The sequence below is a fragment of the Cryptomeria japonica genome, chromosome 6 (assembly GCF_030272615.1).
Source record: "Cryptomeria japonica chromosome 6, Sugi_1.0, whole genome shotgun sequence".
In the NCBI taxonomy this organism is placed as follows: domain Eukaryota; kingdom Viridiplantae; phylum Streptophyta; class Pinopsida; order Cupressales; family Cupressaceae; genus Cryptomeria; species Cryptomeria japonica.
The window spans coordinates 219,523,041-219,543,254 of NC_081410.1; the positions used below are offsets into that span (position 1 = coordinate 219,523,041).

Consider the following 20,214-nt stretch of genomic DNA (forward strand, 5'->3'; position numbering starts at 1 on the left):
ACCCTTCTAACCAAGACCTTGATTATTCACTCTCTGATAGTGCTTTTTTCTTTCATGTAGACACTTTAAATGTGCAAGTCTATGTTTTAAGATACCCCTAAATTGCCTGGCATTAACCCAAATCTATTTTTTTATTTTGACTAATGATGCACTTTTTTTCTTGTCCTAAATGGTTTGTTTCAATGTGCTCAGGGTCTCAAGTCCATTTTTTATGAGTGATGTTGATTGTTTTTCCATTGCTAGTAGAAGAGACAGATAACAACAAAAGGAGACAACTCTGATAAATGGAGACAAGGAAGGCTAACCTGTTAGTTTGTAGCTCAAGGCCCACCGGTTAATTTGAAAATGTGGGATCCCCTTCCTTCTCGACCCCATGCACTCACGCAACCCTCTGCCTCAAACTCTAAACAAGCTCACACAACCACGAACATAGAAGAGCCTACAAGTGCCACTCACCACTGTCGAAGTGGACACAAACAAGGAAAAGCACTCGAATATCATCTCAAAACCCTTTAAAGCACTACATGATAATCTCTTGTACACACCACCTAGAAAGCCCTCAATTGCCTCAAACACACCACTTTGAAGATTTAAAAACACCCAGAATGTGCCCTCAAACCACTAAAAGCTCACATGCTAAGTCCTACATAATATATTTGTGCCAATCCTATGTCTCAAAATTTTGTTCTTGTATATTTTGGTTTAAAATTTACATATTTTAGTTGCTAGAAGAACCAACATGTGGAACTTTTTGGCAAGGAAATTTAACACCCCATCACTTATTGATTATACAAAATTTTTTTGACATGTAAGGGTTTAATTTTTTTTTGGTGCCATTTCCAAGAACAAAGGGCCTATTTAAAAAAAAAAATTCTAATTATTAGGATCTTCTTGGCTATAGTAGGAATTGTTTGACAAAAAAGTGTTGTAATAGACTCAAGCCTTGAAGGCAATGTTAGTAGTTTTGATCAATTGATGATTGTGCAATGCAACCTTTTATAGATAATGTTCATTTCATGTTAATGACATTTACCTTGTTTAATTCTTTGCATCATGTCATATTTCATTTCAATTGTTTTGTTCTAGTCATAGACTTTATTTACTAAGTTATAATTAGTATATTAGTTATTCACAAACGATTATGTAGCATGTACCCTTTGCTGTGAATAAAATTATGATTGTTTAGATACAAGTAAATTTTGTACTTTAAAAGATCTCTCTTTTTGACACATTGTCTTAAATAGGCTTGAAATTTGTGTTTCTTTCTCTTTTCTTTTTCATGATTGGGAGAGTATATTACACAATCATACGAAGAGTTGGCTCCAAAAATCTTGGAGGTTATTTCATAGGTGCAAGTCCCATGCCTATGAAATTTCCCATGATGGTATAAAATACCTCAAGTGTGAATTTGAGTATCAATACAACATTTTCGAGTTAAAATGAAAGCAAAGATAGATGATTCAAAAGTAGATGATTACAAATAAATTTAAACTCAAAAATCTAATCCCTTATGATATTCTTTTGGTTAAAATATGTACCTTTCATATTGAAGCCATTGTTATAGTGTGTCCTTAAGTTGTCTTAAGTAAGTTTGCCAAATGGAGGTACATAGGTAGCCTAAGGGTGTCATAAAAATGTCTTAAATGACAAAAATAATCTTGGATATAACAAAACTTCACGCGGATAAGCAAATGGAGTAGCCACCAAAATGCATGTTGAAATAATAACAAAGAATTAGAGGCCTTTGTTTTGGATAAGTCACACAAAGTCAATTTGGAGAAAGAACATCCCTTACAATCATCAACAAAAGACAATATAGAGGCAAATACTCATTGGAGAGAAAAATACTCATAGCCCAATTAAGGACCAGCTCACATCATCTTCAATGTGAAACAAATAGATAGAAGAGGTCTAATAAAGAATGTGAGGAAACAATTTTTATCTCTTGTACAATTGAAACATTGAATAAGAAAAGAACTTCATTTTAGAATGTGAAACTTATAATGACATTTAGATCAAATATACATTGGATGCTTCCTACAAAATTTTGTTTAATGAAGAGGTTGAGAATTATCAAACTTAATTATAAAAGCAAAACAAATAAAAGGACTAAAATTATTTGCCAAAATTGTATAGTAGTTAACCCGTAGACCATTCAATATGGGCCACCAGAATTAAGTATTATCTCACACCGAACAATTTCCAACAGTCAAACATTCCTGAAGTGGCTGCAAAAATATTGTCTAGCCCTACAACACCGATATTTGTATATCTACTCTTCGTCTATTGTGAATTATATTGAAGCAGCAGCTGTAGGGAGTTTGGTTTTGGTTCGTCTGATTGTTTAATTTGCTTGGGTAGGGTTTCGTAACATATTTGTTGCAAATTGTGCCCTATTTTCTCATCAGCAACGTTGAAAGAACAATCTTGAGGTAAGTCCTCTGCCATGGTTTCGATGAGTTTTTCGGTTTTGATGTGTTTTATTTCGGTTTTGACTTTAGTTTGGTTCTTCCTTCTTTCCGTTAATAAATTTTGCGTTGAATTGCATTTGGTTCAACGATTTCCTAATTTGCAAATCTTTTGATACCTTATGTTTGCTATATGGGCCCTATGGCCTATAATGGTTTTAGTTTGAACTTGAGTTTGATGTTTTCGGTCTACCGTGGCTGTAGCTTTTAGAACCAGGTACTTATTACCTCATTTCAAAAGAAGATCTTAATTTTTGTGCACGCATCATAGGATGGAGTCAAAAGTTTAAGGGAGATAAAATAATAACTTATGTAACTCATAGCAATTTTTTAAGCATATCAATAGTGGAGAAAAAGAAACCTGCACGTGTTGCAGGTGGTGCTGAGGTTCTTGAATTGTATTATGGAAAATTTTCTCAATTAGTATTCTAAAATATCATATATTGTCATCCCAAAAAATGGCCTCCTCGCACTGCTAGCCCAAAACACATCTTGCCGTTTCCTGTTGTCCTTATCTGTCCCTGGTCCAGAATAGGCATGGAACATAGGATCACATACCTTTGTGCTGGACCCTGCCATGAAATAAAACATCATTTCTGCAGCCAAAATGTATGCTTGAAAAATGAATGAGAAAGCACATTTATTATTGATAAGTCTAACTTGTTTGGAACTCAGTTGTTATAAGTATCTCGCAAGTAAGTTTGCTGTAGCCAATACTAAAAGAGACGTTCATCGTTATGGCTCACTGCTTAGTTGGAGGATTTTTGAGTGGTATGCTTAGTTGTAATTATTATAAGATTTGATTATGAGTTCTGCTTCAAGCTGTAAACTTATTTAGCTTATCTTTATAGCTCTTTCTTGGGTTCATGCAATTATATTGTATAAAATTTTCTGTTAGTATTATAAAATTTTAAAATACTTTCGTCCCCCAAAAATGGCTTCTCAGCACTGCTATCCTAAAACATGTCCTGCTGTTTCCTGCTGTCCTTGTCTGTCCCTGTCCCAGAATAGTCTCGAAACATATCATCACGTACTTTTGTGCTGATACAATGAAATAAAACATCATTTCTGTAGTCAAAATATATGCTTGAAAGATGAATCAGAAAGCACTTTTATGATAAAAAATGCTTCCAACTTGTTTCATATCATTCTAGGGATCGCAGTGAAAGTGTCTTGTGAGTAAGTTTGCTGTCACCTTTTTCACTATAGGAAGCATTCATCTTCATGGCTCACTGCCTAGTTGGAGGAACTTCGGGTACTACACTTGGAAAAATATGTATGCCATTAGATTTGGTTACGAATTCTGCTTCAAGCTATAAACTTATACAGCTCATCTATGTAGTTCTTGCTTTTATATCTATGATTTGTAATCTACTTCATGAATTCTAGAATTTAAGCCCTTAAAATTATCGTGTGAGAAAATAGCAAGATCAAATTTGGAGCCTAATACAACAATTAGATACAATATGATACCAGCAAAAAGAGTAGTCCGTGTAGAAGAAAGACAGTCAAAATCTGATCCACAACAATACAGTATTAAATTTACTTTGATTAAATCAAAGAATTAAGAATCTGATTTTGGATGAGGACAAAAATACTCTCAACGAGACAGCTGCTGATTAAGATTATATAATTTTCCCATGATTTAAGACATGCCAGTTCTAGTCCATGTGTTCAATAATCAATGTAAGAAAAATCAAGAAGATGAATGGAAAATATTGATATTTAAGGCTCTTCCTATTTGTACAAGATTCACATGAACCAACCATAAATGCTGGGTAGTAAAATCATTGTACTGCATAGAAAAATCTTTACTATAACCTAACAAGAATTCCAGTTTTGGCAAGTTCTTCCCAACCTTGAAAAAATATCGGTGTTTAACTTTCTTCTCAGTTCCTCTTGTGAATGTCTTCAATAAACCTTGTATCAGTGACATTGTAAAAATGAATCAAAATACAACTATCAATGTCCATTGAAATTATAATCAGTATTACTGAAGGAACAAAATGAATTTAAATTGCAACGTTAACACACATCTACTATTCAAACCTGTTTCTTATTTGCAATTGACTTGACCTGCCTAAAAACTGTGGCATGTGCCACATCATGATAGATTAGCAACCACATAAGGGCACAGCCGTTTGTACAGCTTGAAATGCAGTTTCGGTTTCTCAGTTCACTCCATCGAATTTACTCCATATTCAAGTTGCAAAGGGAACAGATATGGATCCTTAAAATGACTTCTTAGTTGTTCAAAAAAAGCTTCAGAAGTCATTATTTGGCTCAAAAGCTCTGTAAAAGGTTCTAACAGTTTCTTTAAAGTATTACATCTTTCCTGGAGCCTTTCCAAGAAGATATCTTTCAGCAAGGATCCTCGACTCCATGAAAAAATTTAATGGTAAGATACAAGGTCTTATAATGTTTTTTTTTTGATTGGTAAATAGGTTTATATCGATATTGAAAAAGATTTACATCCAGAGTTCTTCAGCTATTTGCAGAGATATTCTAATCTATCTTAAGCTACCTATTGATCATAATTACAATCATTCACAATTTATCCTTTACATTCATCGTTACTGTAACCAAAACAGAGCAAAAAGACAGCACCCCTCCTAACTTGCCTCCATTATCGCCTTTCCTTTTCTCTCGATCACCTCAACCTGTGCAGCTTCCCTAATCACGGTCTCTGGTTCATCCCTCCGTCCAGATGATTCACCCCGCAGCAGACATCTTACTCGTTATGTTTTCCTCGATCCCACTGGGCGAACCCTCTTATGTTTTGGGGGAGATTCAACCGCCCTTACAGCCAGAAGATCACTGCATGGTCCCCATTTGGCAAGTTCCTCTTGGATTTTCTGTGCTTCCCGGGATCTGATAAAAGTCTTCACCCCATTCACACCTATCTGCGCAGAGGCCCTGCAAATTTCCTTATTATAGTTTGCACTCCAGAGTAGAAATGGCCTCAGGGGTGGGACAAATTCACTCGCATGGATCCAGTCTCCACCCGGACAGATGAACCCCTCCCCATCTTGTGCCATTCCTAAGATTCTTACCAGATCCTGCAACCATTCCTTTCTTACACAGCTTTTCGTTATCCAGTTTATGGTGCTCCTTGGCGCCAGTTCGGGACACCAAGCAAGGAACATGGAAGCAATATCTGCGTTTGTGTGGTATTGGAATTGAGCCTTGAGATACTCATCCCCCAAAACTATTTTGACCTGAGTAAGGAAATTTCGGTCATCAAAAATTAAAATGTTTGACAATATTTCATCAGTAATATGGCCCCAGAATGCCACCAGTTGCTTGGAAGATTCTAGAGAGAAGTCGGCCTCCATGCCTTTCACCTCTGGGAAAACACTCGCAGCACTGACAAAATCTCACTCAAAAATGCCTTAAATGCAAACACACCACTCCGAGCAAGCTATCAAACATCTTATTAATGGAGCATTACTTCCACCTAAACAGCAATTCACCCTGGCCTCGCCAACTTGGAAGATTTTTGGAGTTTCAGTCTCTAAAACCGTAGTTAATGGCCCGATATAATTAGCAATTTGAAATATTAGCCCTTTCAACCACAAATTGCACATGTAATGTGTAACCTCCGTCCTCCACCGCCATTTACACCATTGGCGCAGTTTGCATTCAATGTGCTGCAGTAGTACGTCCTTTACATTCCTTGCAACAAATCCGCACGAGCTCCATTACAAATCTCCTATGTTCTTGAGCCTTGAAGCAATTCACCTTTGAGGTGATTTGCATACCATCAGCCTCATTGATAAACTTACATCATCCCTTGGAATGATTATGATTATCTGCTGGGGTATTCATCTCAATCACCTTGTTGACCTTACCTCAGTTCTGGATCAATTGCGCTATCAAAAAACCATTTGATTTCTCCTGGTGGGATATCAACTGCATCTTTTGCTTGAACATCCGCCTCTTGATTACCCTCTCTACGTATATGAGACCTTGAATTTTTGAAATTCACTAAGCTGTCTATTGATGATCTGAATAATTTTGTCTATTTTCCAATGTATAGCCTTCCCTTTCAATATAGCCTGGACTATAATTTTTGAGTCACCTTCCAAATGCAGGTTCGCCACTCCCAACCTTTTCGCCATTAGGATTGCCAAAAGTGCTGCATTAGCTTCGGCATCATTGTTGGTGCTCACCCCTAAGCCTTGACTGCATCTAGCCAGAACAACACCTTCATGGTTTCTTGCCACACATCCGGCTCTAGATTGTGCAGGATTTCCTCGCGCTGCCTTGTCAAAATTTACCTTAATCCAACTCTTTCCGGGGGTGCCCACATCGGCTAATTTGCTGTATCTTTGAAAGGATTAACCCTTTTAGGCCCATTAACATGTCCAGGTCTTGGAATTTTTAACCTTGATAACTGAATTATTATAAGGGCAAGATATAAACGCATCAGTAGAAGTACTATGCCAAGTTAAATTGCAATATATCATCTCACTATATCAGAAGAAATAAACAATTCAAAACAAAATGCCTACCCATGGCAATGTGTATGTCTGTGTGTGCATACTTCAGCCCTAAATATGAATAAGAAAAGAGGGTAAAGCTTATAGAGTAACACTGTAACAAGAGGATCAAAATAAACCCATCTCATGTGGTGCAGTACAATACAGAGTTTATCTGTCCATTCTCAAGAGAAAATGAGTGTTTCAAGTATACAACACTGAGAAACCTCTTGAAGTTCACAAGAATAGGACAGGCAGTGATTTCCTTATCTAGATGAACAAAGATGGATAAAGATGTCAACCTAGTGGATTTTAGGCTTTTAGTCATTTCATAATGGATTCTTCATTTAAGCCATTCAAAGGTGCATCTGGAGATGCAACCATAGCATAATTGAAAACAATGAAAAGTAAAGGTTGTATTCATATACTGAATCATCATGATGAATGAAGCTAAATGGAGAGATCTGAGTAACTAGTATTCATCCTCTAAGCCACATTATAACAGAGCATGTACTAAGCCTTAGTTTCTAAAGTGTGTCTGATGCAAACATAGAAGTATGGGACTGTAGACTTTCAAAACTCAATTAGAGGACAATTTCTCAGAGAGTTAAGCACTGGCATTAGAATTTTCCAGTCCATTATGGTGGATTATTCATGCTTTTTGGAGAAAACACTGTATTAGTTTTTTACATCATTTCAAATCTACTCTTTGGCCCATCATCAGCATGGATTAAGGCAAAAAATGTAGAAACTTTGAATAATTCAATTTTCTCAGGAATTTCACAGTTTTTGCTGGAAATCTTGAATAGTCCAATTTCTCAGGGACTTCGGCACAGAAAAGTAGCAGAGTAGAAGCAAGCCAACCTAAGAAATGGAGAGAAAAAGTCAATGCATTTCACTTAGACTCCATCATCATCATGACTTGAGGCAAAAATTGTAGCAACTTTGAATAATTCAATTTTCTCAGGGATTTCACAGTTTTTGCCAGAAAGCTTGAATAGTCCAATTTCTCAGGGATTTTGGCACAGAAAAGCAGCACGGTGGAAGCAAGCCAACTTAAGAAATGGAGAAAAAAAGTCAATGTATTTCACTTAGACTTGAGACACGAACATTTTGCCCCAAAATTAAAGGAATACTCATTTGTATGTGGCACAAGCAGAGCCTTACAGTACTTCTCATTTACAATTCTAGACATTATCAGTGATTATGGTCATCGTTCAAGCAGAATATAGACCATACTAGTCTCTCCAAAGCCCGACCACCTCTCACCATGATGGAGTACATTTGCACTAATTCAGGGGTATGTAATGCCCATAGCTTGGATAAGTTAGAATAGAAAATTAGTTAGTGGTTCAGAAGTTTTGGAACATGTCTCCCTCAAAACGAGAGCACTCACATTAGATAGTTTTAAATAGAAGTGAAAAGTATTTTGGGTTTATTTCAAGGATGAAGGTGGTCTCTCAAGATAGACAGTTTTTTAATATATGGTAATTTGCTGCTAAATCTATCACAAATATTTGAACAAAACCGTTGACATTTTCCAGAATGTCAATGAGTTGATTGATGAATGATAAACATCTTAAGGGATTACTTATCCCAATTCAAATTTCTTGTGTTTCCCAGGTTTCTCGCTTGATTTGAGGCAGAGAGGAACTCCATCATATCATTAATTCACATTCTTTCCCTCAACATTAAAAGGGATTTCCACAAACTCAAATTCCAGGGATATGTAGCATGCAGCAGAGTATACCATTCTGAGTACAATGAGAAATAACTCTTATCTTCCTTGAGACCTTGCACACTTTCAATGTTAGTGTTGAATGAACAATTCATCAAACAGATACTCCATCTACCACGCGGTAGGAAATAAAATTATGCTTATGCAGGTAATTCAACCCCTTTCCACAATTCACTATCTATTATATCAATCTCTCTATATCCCATCCAGAAACCCGCATTGTCTGAAAAGTAAAATTACTCCATATTGTTCAATTACCCTGACAAGACCATCTCTCAACAAATGTTACTCAAACCCTAACTCTTATGAAAATGTTATAGAACCTCTAACATTCATAAATATCACAGAGCCCCTAACTAAATGTCATTAGTTAAGAATAATCACCCTGCAGGAACACACATGGCCTATTGTACAAGCCAATACTTAATGACCTAACAGTATGTATCAGTTTGGAAGAGTCATCTCATCCAGACAACCTACTGCTATCACCTAAAAGAATGTGGCCTATTATAAGTGCCCCTTACCACCAGAACATGATCTATGGTACATGCTCATTAGAAATGTAATGGATAGAATCTATCCTACACGTCGCTCAGACACCAAAACTGAATCTATGTCCCTTTTAGGAGCTGTCACATATTCATACTTTTTCACAAATTTTGTATTTTTTATGAATTTCCATATGATTTTACGTATATTAACCTTATACACTTATATATTCTCATGTACCTGTTGATGTGTTTTTTATGCACATAACAATACAGAATAAATTACCAAAGTAATTTACCCTCTCTTGAACAAAATCACCTCAGATGCTAAGAATGAGATCAACTAAAATGATTCCAAGGTTTCTACATGTCAGGTCTTGACGAGAACATTGTGCACAGTGGAGACATATATAATTTCCATGGCTGGTATTGTGCACTAGCTTTGAAGAAATCAGCTTATGAGAACGCCCAATCGAGTTGTATGGAGATGGAAGGATTAATTCAGGACATTCAGATGAAGATCCTTGCCTCGATTGAAGAATTATTGGGTGTTGATGTTAGTAATGCTAGTGGTTTACACTTAGCCGAATTAAGAGACAAGATAAAATTTATGTATTTTTGCCAGTTGGACTCTTTGCAGAAGAGTTAGATAGATGACTTGGTCTCTTTGTTGATTCATGTTCATAATTCGCAGAAGCTCATGCCTGAATGGGAGAACACTTTGAATGCTTGCTCAGATTCATTGGATATGATTGATTTACAGCAGGATACCTTGCCTAGCATTTCCATGGAGGAGTTAGATTCAGTTTTGGCTAGATTCTTGGAGTATGCTAAGAGAGAGAGAGATGCAGGGAGAAATCTTCTAGAAGATTCCCTATATGATGACTAGGTATCTTTCTATTGGGCCATATGTTGGTGGCACCATTTTTGATGTAACCCTAATTAGGGCAATTCTAGGGTTTGTTGGCATGATCTCGGCCGTTGATCTTAGATCAATCTGAGCCATCCATTTTGTAAGAGACTCTATATATGCCCCTTTGTCTCTCATTTGCAAGGGAGAGTTTTTGTAGAATTGTTGGTATATGCTACAACTATTTGAATCCTAATCATTGTTCAATTGTTGGTGATTTTGCTCTTCAAATGTTGTATTTGCATTCATGGTTCTCAATTCCTCCAAGTTAGATTAGAATTTATTTTCATGTATGTTAGATTGAATGGAAGATTTGTTGAGTATATTTGTGTGGAATCCTTAATCCATACCACTAGCCTCTTTCCGCTGGTAAGTGCGCCTTGTGTGGTCAACTGGAGTTTGAGTAAGCATAACTTCAACTATTATGCGTTCGTTGACAAGCATCAACTTGGATGGTGTCTTCGTTTGATGGTAATAGTTTGAAAATCCTTAAGTATACCTTAGATGATTGCACTAAGCTTGTGTCAATACCTGATTGTGAGACCTTGCCTGGTTTGATTCCACTAAATCCATTCATCATTCCCTACATTCTTAGGATTAGAATAGATTTCCTGAACCCTATTCTTTTTCCCCCTTTTTTAATAAGAAGTAAATTCAGAGCCCCTATTGATAAATCTTAAGTTGTCAGCACACCTATTCCGCATCATTCATGATAATCCAAACATTTGCGTAAGTCCCCAAAGTGAAACACAGCAATTCACATCAACCACTGAACTTACCCACTCGTCAAGACCTGACATGTAGAAACCTTGGAATCATTTTAGTTGATCTCATTCTTAGCATCTGAGGTGATTTTGTTCAAGAGAGGGTAAATTACTTTGGTAATTTATTCTGTATTGTTATGTGCATAAAAAACACATCAACAAAGAATTGGTGCTAGAAGGAGGGCATGATCGCGATCAATGTTTAACAGCCAGACTTCAAATTCTATCAATTCTTGTTTGCGGGAGTAATCTTAAAGACTTTTTTCACCCTCCTCCCACGCTCAACAAAGAATTGGCGCTAGGAGGAGGGCGAGCATTGTCATGCTGTGAGCAGTTAGACTACAGATTCTATCAATTCATACTTACGAGGAGTTCCTTGCATTCATTCGAAGATTATGTTCCGGAATGGTGTTGCCTGAAGAAGAACTTATTCAAGGTGAACAAAGAGATATCATTTCACAATTCAACACTCTTGCTTGGAGAAACCAAAGTAGTCACGCTGAATTCAGACAAGTGAGAAAAGTGATAGACAAAGAAGAGCAGTTGGGAAGCTTGCCTCTGATTATCATTGTTCCTGGAGCAGTTGATCATGAGAACCAGTCTACCAATCAGCTTGGAAGAAATTGAACCTGTTGAAGATTTCAAGTTAGTATGAAATACCATGGTGCTGCCTGATCTTGATAGAACAAACGAGCTTGAATTGGACGAACTTGAGTTCAAGCAATCGAACCTGGGAGACGAAAGAAAGATTATATCCAGTTTGAACAACTTTGCGTGGGAAGTGAAAACAAGTGCACCACAATACATTGGAGTTTCTCTTATCTTGGAAGAAGAGATTGCTGAACAAATTCAGGAGCAGATTGAAAGAGATTTACTTGCTCAAAGATTACAAGAAGTTCGGATTGATCCTAGATAGATCACCCTGGATCGCATCAATTCCTTTTCACCTAAGAGACTTCAAAGAATTCTAAGATCTACTCCTGGAGATTGAAGACATTGTGAGTTGAGGACTCCTCGCAGATCTAGACTTGGAAGGCGGGAGGCTTCACCAAATTCAAATATAGTAGATAAAGATAGAGTATTCAATCCAAGGGACGTGCTGAGAGAAGACGATACTTTTCCAGATCCTCCAGATCCAAATCAAGAGGAAGCTCAGCAATTTCAACAAGAAGACCAAGAGATGGCCCAGAATCAAGGACCACCTCCGAACGGTGCTACCTGGTTGGTTACCAACCCGTCACCGCTCGTGTTCGATGACATTCATGAGATGCTGAAGAATCCGGAGAATTTTTGTTCGAAGTACAATGCTAGCGACTCAAGCCGGAGGGCGGAAGATCACATCAAGATGTTTGAAGACCATTTGAGAAATAGACCAATTGAGTATGGAGATGTTGCTTGCAGACTCTTTTCCAATTCCTTGGGAGAAGAGGCTTATCATTGGTTCATCCACTTACCTGCAGGATCCATCGCCTCATGGTAAGAATAAAAGATACATTCATTGGAAAGTTTGGAGTCCAAATTTCCCCATCGGAGTTGCATAGACAGTTTGTTGAGTGCAAAAGACAAGAGAATGAACCTATCAATTCATTCAACAACCGATTCCAGAAAGCTTACACAAGGTTGCAGACTCCCTATCTCATTCCAGATGCTCGAGAGATATATTATCATGCTTTAGATCCACTTACAACTATGTTTGTGCGAACTCATCCCTCTCCAGCAAATTTGAACGAAGCATATGCGAAGGCAATAGAAGTTAGTAAAATATTACGTCAGAATCTTAGTGGACCTTTGCTCAATTTGGGGTCGCCCGCGGCCGCCAATCAAATTCAGAATTTAAGCCAAGCTTTGGTGCATCATACGCCAATAATGAATCAAGTTCCACAACCGATGTATCCAGTTGCTCAACCATCAAATCAGTTGGTACTCCATCCTGGAGCACCCATTTCTCAAACTCCGCAAACGCATCCAGTGTACCTGCAAAATGCTGTGACATCCACAAGGACACAGGAGGAGAAAGAAGAAATGAAAGAGTTAATAGATCAAGTAAAGAAACTATCTACAGAGGTCACTCACCTGAGGAACCAGAACAATCAACTCTACAGTATGCATAGAAATTATCAAGGTGGTAATCAAAACAACAATCAAGGTTACCAAAGTAACAATCAGAACTATCTAAACAACAATCAGAATAACCAAGGATATCGTGGCAATAATCAGAATTATCAGAAGAGAATGTGGAATACTGTGCCCAACAATGGAAATGTGTTGTCGCCTCTTGACAATCCGCTTGCTTCGGATAGTCGATCGACTGACAGAGTCTTCCTCGCGGAGGCTGCCTTATCAAATTGGTGCAGATTACACAACACTAGTCAACATTCAGAGTTGCATTGTCCCGAATTCAAGGTTGCTGCTGACATTTTCCAGCAGGAAGTGCGAAATAGTGAAGCTCCAGAAAGCATTCCAACAACGGGATATGAAATTGTCCCAACTACAAGATATGACCAAGCACTAATCATTGAGGATTTCAAGTTTCCTCCAATTCATGAAGAAAGTTTAATGTGCGAGCAAGGTGGAAGATTCCCTCTAGAATCGTCGAATGGACCTATGGTTCCGCCTACTTCTCAGTTCCCACCTGCTTCAGCCAATGGACCTATTGAAGATCCAGACTACTATTTCCCACCATTGAATAACAGTGTTTTAGTTGAAGGGATTAAAGAAGTGTTTCATCAGTCGTCAGGAAACACCGGACCAAGAGTTTATCAGAGGAATCAAAGGAATCAAGAGCCTTTAACTACTTCTGTTCCTCCGAACAATTTCGCTACGCCACCAAATCCAAGTGCTAGCAATACACCAAGCTATCCACAAGATTCACCTGAGTATAGACAAAAGAACATCCCCCCTCAAGGAGAGGAATTGAAGCGGCTGAGTCTGTGTGTGTTAGAAGAATTCAAGAAAATCAAGGTAAGCCTACCATTGTTTGAACTAATGAAGGTGCCTGATATCAGAGATACATTAATGAATGGATTAAGTGAGAATACTGTCGGGAGAGTAACAGCTCAAACCAGTTCCAACATTCAGAGAGGTTCAAGTGTTCCTCAAGCAAGCATAAATGTGGTTCAAGATGGACCAAATATTCAACAATCATCAGAAGAGGCATGTAGTGTTCAAGATTCATCTAATATGCCCAAGAAAGAAGAATTAGTAAAGACGGCAAATGTGCCAAAGAAAGAAGATATGCTAGAAGGCAAAGCTTTTCTCACAAGAGATAATGTAAAGAGAGTTAAGGATTCACCAATTGTGACTGAAAATCCTACCAAGGGTGAAATCCCTCCTAAGAGTGAGATTGCTTCTGTCGAGAGCACGGTCAAAAAAGAAGAAGTTTCCAACGAAAGTATGAAAAAAGAAGAAAGCTTGCAAGTCCATAGGGATAAGCCGACAGTGAATTATCAAGACGAGCCAGCCCCATTCTTACTTTCAGTAAGGATTTTCGGCAAGCTTTTACATAATTGTCTGGTTGATTCCGGAGCTTCAAGTAATGTAATGCCAAAGGCTATATGCGAGAAATTGGGTCTTATTCCCATACAAACTAGTAAAAGAGTTACCCAATTAGATAAGACAGAGGTACCTGTGATTGGAGAGTTAAACAATATTCATATGCAGTTGGCTGCGGATCCAAGAGTCCAACACTTCATAGATATATCAGTTGTAGACATTCCAGACGGATATGGCATGCTCCTGAGTCGAGATTGGTCATGAAGATTGAATGGTTACTTTTTGACCGATTTCTCTCACATGTGGCTGCCATGGAGAGGTGTACCAAACCAGACCAAGATAGATAGTACCCCAAGATTAAGATTGATGATAACAGAATATGGGGAAAACAATGAAATTCTTTTCCTAGAAACGGATCTAGGAAACTACAGACCAAAAGTTGCAGAGGTTTTGATGCTTCAAAACCCAGTTGAAAAGATAGAAGAAAATCATGAGATTGAGAATTCCATAGAAGTGGTAATAGAAAGTGATCATGATACAGATGAGGAAATTGATATGTTTGAAAGTTTCAGAGGATTTGTATTCAAGAATATCCAGCAGGGAGTTGAGTTAGGCAATTGTGCTCGCATTCAAAAATTTGTTGTTGCCTAATTGGTGCCGAATTCATGATACTGCTCATTCTAAATTCTCTTGCGCAATGTGCAAGGTAGCTTTGAATCAGATACACAAAAGAATTCTTGAAATTCTGACACTTGAAGAGATTAGAGAGGCCTCTCCTAGGCCAAATGAAGAAATTATAGATAAAATCAAATAAGAAATACATGACGAAGATCGAGTTTGGACATTGAGATTTGATGGTTCAAAGTCAAAGAAAGGATCAGGAGCCGGATTTGAATTAATAAATCCCTCTGGGGAAACTTATTTGGCCTCCCATAGATTGCAGTTTCCATGTATGAACAATGTTGCTGAGTATGAATCCTTAGTTCATGGATTGCTGTTAGCCATTCAGAAGAAAGTGAAGATTTTACATGTGTTTGGAGATTTAGAGATTGTAGTAAGACAAGTGCGGAAGCAATATGTCTGCCACGACAAAAGATTGACAAAGTACCGCAACAGGATATGGGATCTCATCGAGAGCTTTGATGCTTTCAATATCAAGTCAATATACAGATCACAGAATCAAGTGGCAAATGCACTTGCACAGGCTGCTAGTTCCTTGGCACCCATCGCCATGGAAGGATTAAAGAAGTTTACAGTGGAACTCGCATTAGTTCCATCCGTACCAGATAATGTCACCAATTTCCAAGTTTTTGAAGATGATAAACATATATTGGATTTTTTGACAAATACAGATGTTTTCCTGAGTCAGGTTATTGATGAAGAGGAAGTCGAAGAAGCAGAATATGATTCAGATGGTATCCTAGAGTTGAAGACAAACTTCATTCCTAAGGGAATGATAGAGTTAGAAAGGATGTTTGATAGAGATAAAATGAAGATAGAAAGATTGCATGACTCAAGTGGAAGTGCCTGTGAAACGGTGAATTTGGGAAATGACAACGAAGTTAAGAATGTATTCATAGGGAAAACATGCACACCCAGCGAAAGGGAAGGCATATTAAAGAACATGAGAGATTTTCCCGATGTGATTGTATGGGGATATGATGATTTGAAGACATATGACACATCAATCATTACACATACTATTCCCTTGAAGCCAGACAGTAAGCCATTCAGGCAGAGACAGAGGCCAGTGAACCCTTTGCTGGAGCCTCTTATATATCAAGAAGTGAAGAAATTGCTATCAGCAAGGATTATCTTTCCTGTGTGACACTCAACGTGGGTCGCCAATTTGGTCCCAGTTAGAAAGAAGAGTGGAGAGATAAGGCTTTGTGTTGATTTCAGAAATTTGAATAGAGCGTCAGAAAAGGACAACTACCCACTTCCATCATTGGATGAGGTTTTACAGATTGTGAATGGATCGCAGATGTCCTTTTTGGACGGATATTCAGGATACAATCAGGGGATGGTAGAATATGAAGATAGATTAAAGACAACCTTCACCACAAAGTGGGGTACGTTTGCATACAGAAGGATGCCATTTGGCTTAATCAATGCTGGAGCCACATTCCAGAGAGCTATGGACATTGCATTTCAAGATTTGATTGGAAAATGCATCATTATTTACATGGATGACATTACAATTTTCTCAAGGAAAAGAGAAGACCACATTGAAGATTTGAGAAAAGTATTTCAAAGATGCAGAAAATACGGGATATCCCTTAATCCCAAGAAATGCATATTCGGGGTTACAGAAGGTAAATTATTAGGACACATTATCTCGGAGAAAGGAATCTCCATTGATCCAGAAAGAGTTGAGGCTATATCTAAGATAAACCTCCCGAGCAGTAAGAAAGAACTGAGGTCATTCTTTGGTAAGATTAATTTTGTGAGGGAATTTATCTCCGGATTTGCTGAGATAATACGACCACTGAATGAAATGTTGAAGAAAGATGCTAAGATAGATTGGACGACAGAAGCGAAGAAAGCATTTGAAGAAATCAAGTCCACCATCGTTGAGGCTCCTGTTTTGGTTAGTCCTGATTATGCAAGGCCTTTTTATGTGTATTCATTCTCTTCAGAACATACTTGTGCTGCAGTCCTTACACAGAAGAACGAAGATAAAGATGAACATCCCATAGCATTTATGAGTGCACCGTTGAAAGATGCGGAGCTGAGATATCCGAACGTAGAGAAACAAGCTTATGCTTTGGTGAAAGCAATAAAGAAATTCAGACATTACATCTTGAGGGCAAAAGTTCATGCCATTGTCCCAGATGCAGCAGTTAAGACGCTCCTTATGCAGAATGAATTAGGAGAAAGAAGAGGAAAGTGGATCGCCACTATCCAGGAGTACGACATAGAGATACAACCAATGAGACTTGTTCGAGGTCAAGCCTTAGCGCAGACTCTAGCAGTTGATGGACCCAGATTAGTCCAACAAGTCTATGCAATTGAAGATGTCACTCTAGATGAATGGTATAAAGATATTGTTTGCTATTTATTAAACCATAGATGCCCCGCGCATATGGCCCCAGCTCAGAAGAGAGCATTAAGATTGAAGTGTCAGCATTTTATGTTACAAGGCTCGGTTTTATATCGAAGAAACCATGAAGGAATATATTTGAGATGTGTTGGAAAGAATGAAGCTAAACAGATTGTGGAACAATTTCACAATAGATTTGGGACAGGTCATGGTGCAAGCTTGGCTACTGCGCACCAAATTCTGAGAGCAGGCTATTACTGGTCTACCTTGTTCCGAGATACTCATGAACATGTGAAGACGTGTCACACATGCCAGGTTGCTGCCGTTCGAGAGAAGAATCCAGCCATGCTGTTGCAACCCGTGATCGAGTCCAGACCTTTCGCTATGTGGGGTATCGACTTCATTGGTATGATCAATCCACCTTCCTCTGCGCAACACAGGTACATTTTAACCGCGACTGATTACTGTACTTGGTGGTCAGAAGCTCAAGCTTTGAAGTTATGTACAATTGATGCCGTGATTAAATTTTTAGAGGAGAACATCATTACCAGGTTTGGTTGTCCACATGCTATTGTTTGTGATAATGGTTCTTCCTTTACATCATTAAAATTTTCAAATTGGGCTTTTGAATATGGTATAACCCTTAAGTTTTCATCGAATTATTATCCTTAGGGTAATGGGTTAGCCGAATCTACGAACAAGAATTTGTTGAGTGTGATTAAGAAATTGTTAGAGAAAAATCTGAAGGATTGGCACACACAATTGAGATTCACCCTTTGGGCAGATAGAACGAGAGTTAAGAATTCATTGGGGACATCCCCATATTTTCTGGTATATGGCCAAGAGCCTGTCTTCCCTGTACAACTGAGGATTCCTACATTGAGATTCATACAAGATTATATGGAGGGCGAAGACGGAGTGCAAATGAGACTGACACAGTTGATGAATTTAGAAGAAAAAAGAGATAAAGCATTAGAGAATTTCGCCAAACATCAGAGCGTAGTTAAGAGATGGTTTGACAGACAAGCACGGGTAAAAGCCTTTAGGATTTCTGACCTGGTGCTATACTGGGGTAAAGCCCATGAAAGAAGGGGAGATCACGACAAATTTGACAAACTATGAAAAGGCCCCTATCAGATTGCTGAGATACTGGGAGAAAATGCATTCAAGCTGAGAACCTTAACTGGTGAGGATGTTCCGTTGCCCGTCAATGGACAATTCCTCAAGCATTACTTCCAACCTTAGGTTTCTTTCGAAGCCTACCCCTTGTATCATAGTTAGAATAGGTCTGCTTTGGTTTGCCTTAGTTTAGAGTTTGCTTCCGGTTCTGCTGTAGGGTTTTGGTTCGGCTTTGCTTAGGTGCTGGTTTCGAGGGATATCCGCTTGTGATGTGGGAGTTGTTGTCAAGACACACTCTGCGTTTCACTTGGTTTTGTTTAGTCCATGTCTTGAGCGATACCCCATGAAGTTCTTTGAATTAGAGATTGTTTTTGTATGGTGTATCATAGGTTGAATCCGTATTTGACTGGATTGGAAAACTTTTATTGTATTTTGACGTTGACATCATTTGATTATTATATTTCACATATTAATTTTATCCGAGTTATTATAAATTCTCAGGTGAAGCTGCGACTAGTGAAAAATCTATATATCCTGCTTTAGTGCCATTATAATTCTCGAACACAAGTAAGTTTATTACTTACGGGCCAAATGAATTGACGAAATTTGAAAGTACGCAAAAAGCAAAATATCAAAAGAAAAGAAAGAAATGCAAAAGAAATGCAAAAGAAATGAAATATCTAAATTGGCTAGTGGGAATATGCGAGTAACTCCACCGGGGCTATAGATGCCTGGCTGGCAATGGAGCAATATTCGTGAGGTTATAATCGGCCGCCTGCGAAGTATGGACATCTTACGTAGCTAGTCTCATTGGATCCTTTGACTTTACAATATTCTCGTGAAGGTAATGAACGCAATTGCACACACCTAGATAATCAATGACTAAGTAACTTGATACAATTCTTGGATTCCATCTTTTCAAATGAGTTTTCTGACCTTTTGCTATGTTATGCAAGGATTAATTGAAGATTCCAAGTGTCGGATTGGGCTTTGTTCTTGAAATGTTCTGGAACATTTCCTCAATGGAGTCGCTAGATGTTGTGACCTTTTCACACATTGCCCCATTGCTAACGGGGACCCCCTCTTTGCTAGCTTCCTGCGTCGTTAGGTTAGGGTTTTGGCTGCTTAGTGGGCAATTTTGCGTTTTCCGTGCCCGAGTCTCAGAGTTTTGATCATGCCTAGTATCGTCTAGGGTTTTTGAAGTGTTAGGATCAAGTTGCAAAAGATGATATTTTTAATGATCCTAAGTTTTGCTAAGTGTTTGAGCATTTGAATGTTAACGTGTTTTTAAACACGCGCATCAATGATTTTAAAGTGCTAAGATATTCACAGACCTTATGGAGTTGTTTCTCGCTCCTAAGGTGATATTTAAATTGGTTTCGCACTTTATTCCAACATTTTCCTGGCGTTTCGCTCATATTTTTGGAAAATTAGTCTAAGTCCAGTTGAATTTAAAGTCGCTGAGTGATTTTGAGTGGTTAAAATGTTAAAATCCTAAGGGAAATCCATATTCCAAGGGTTAAAGGGTCAAAATCCATGCTAGAGGTGATTTTCCCCTCACATTCCAGACTACCCAACCCATTCCCCCACTCAAAATCCATACTACACATGGGTTTCCCCTGGAATCCATACTGGCCACTAATTTCCCCCACTGTTTATCCACACCTGGAGCGATTTTCCCCTGGAGATGCTAAAATTTGGCTAAGTGTCA

The 20,214-nt window shown here is 38.1% G+C and overlaps 2 protein-coding genes across 3 annotated transcripts in view; both read left to right on the forward strand.

Moving 5' to 3' along the window:
• The first annotated feature begins 2,154 nt into the window (after positions 1–2,154).
• LOC131071431 (uncharacterized) overlaps positions 2,155–20,214 on the forward strand; it is a 47,013-nt gene continuing 28,953 nt past the window's right edge. Inside the window, exon 1 of one of the 2 annotated variants that reach the window (XM_058007256.2) lies at positions 2,155–2,432. The gene's annotated coding sequence lies outside the window, so the exon portion shown is untranslated. The remainder of the gene's footprint in view (positions 2,433–20,214) is intronic. The other variant, XM_058007254.2, reaches the window with a different exon arrangement.
• Positions 16,434–18,506, forward strand: LOC131071404 (uncharacterized). Its single transcript, XM_058007220.1, has 3 exons — positions 16,434–17,111; positions 17,205–17,957; positions 18,057–18,506. Exons 1-3 carry the CDS (start codon positions 16,434–16,436, stop codon positions 18,504–18,506), a joined length of 1,881 nt encoding a protein of 626 aa, XP_057863203.1.

Bases quoted from the DNA above. Each gene is read 5' to 3' on its own strand.
- LOC131071404 (XM_058007220.1), top strand. From the start codon at position 16,434: ATGCCATTTGGCTTAATCAATGCTGGAGCCACATTCCAGAGAGCTATG. The intron at 17,112-17,204 runs GTGAAAGCAATA...CTCCTTATGCAG, and splicing joins AGAAACAAGCTTATGCTTTG to AATGAATTAGGAGAAAGAAG. The intron at 17,958-18,056 runs GTTTGTGATAAT...TATTATCCTTAG, and splicing joins TTGGTTGTCCACATGCTATT to GGTAATGGGTTAGCCGAATC.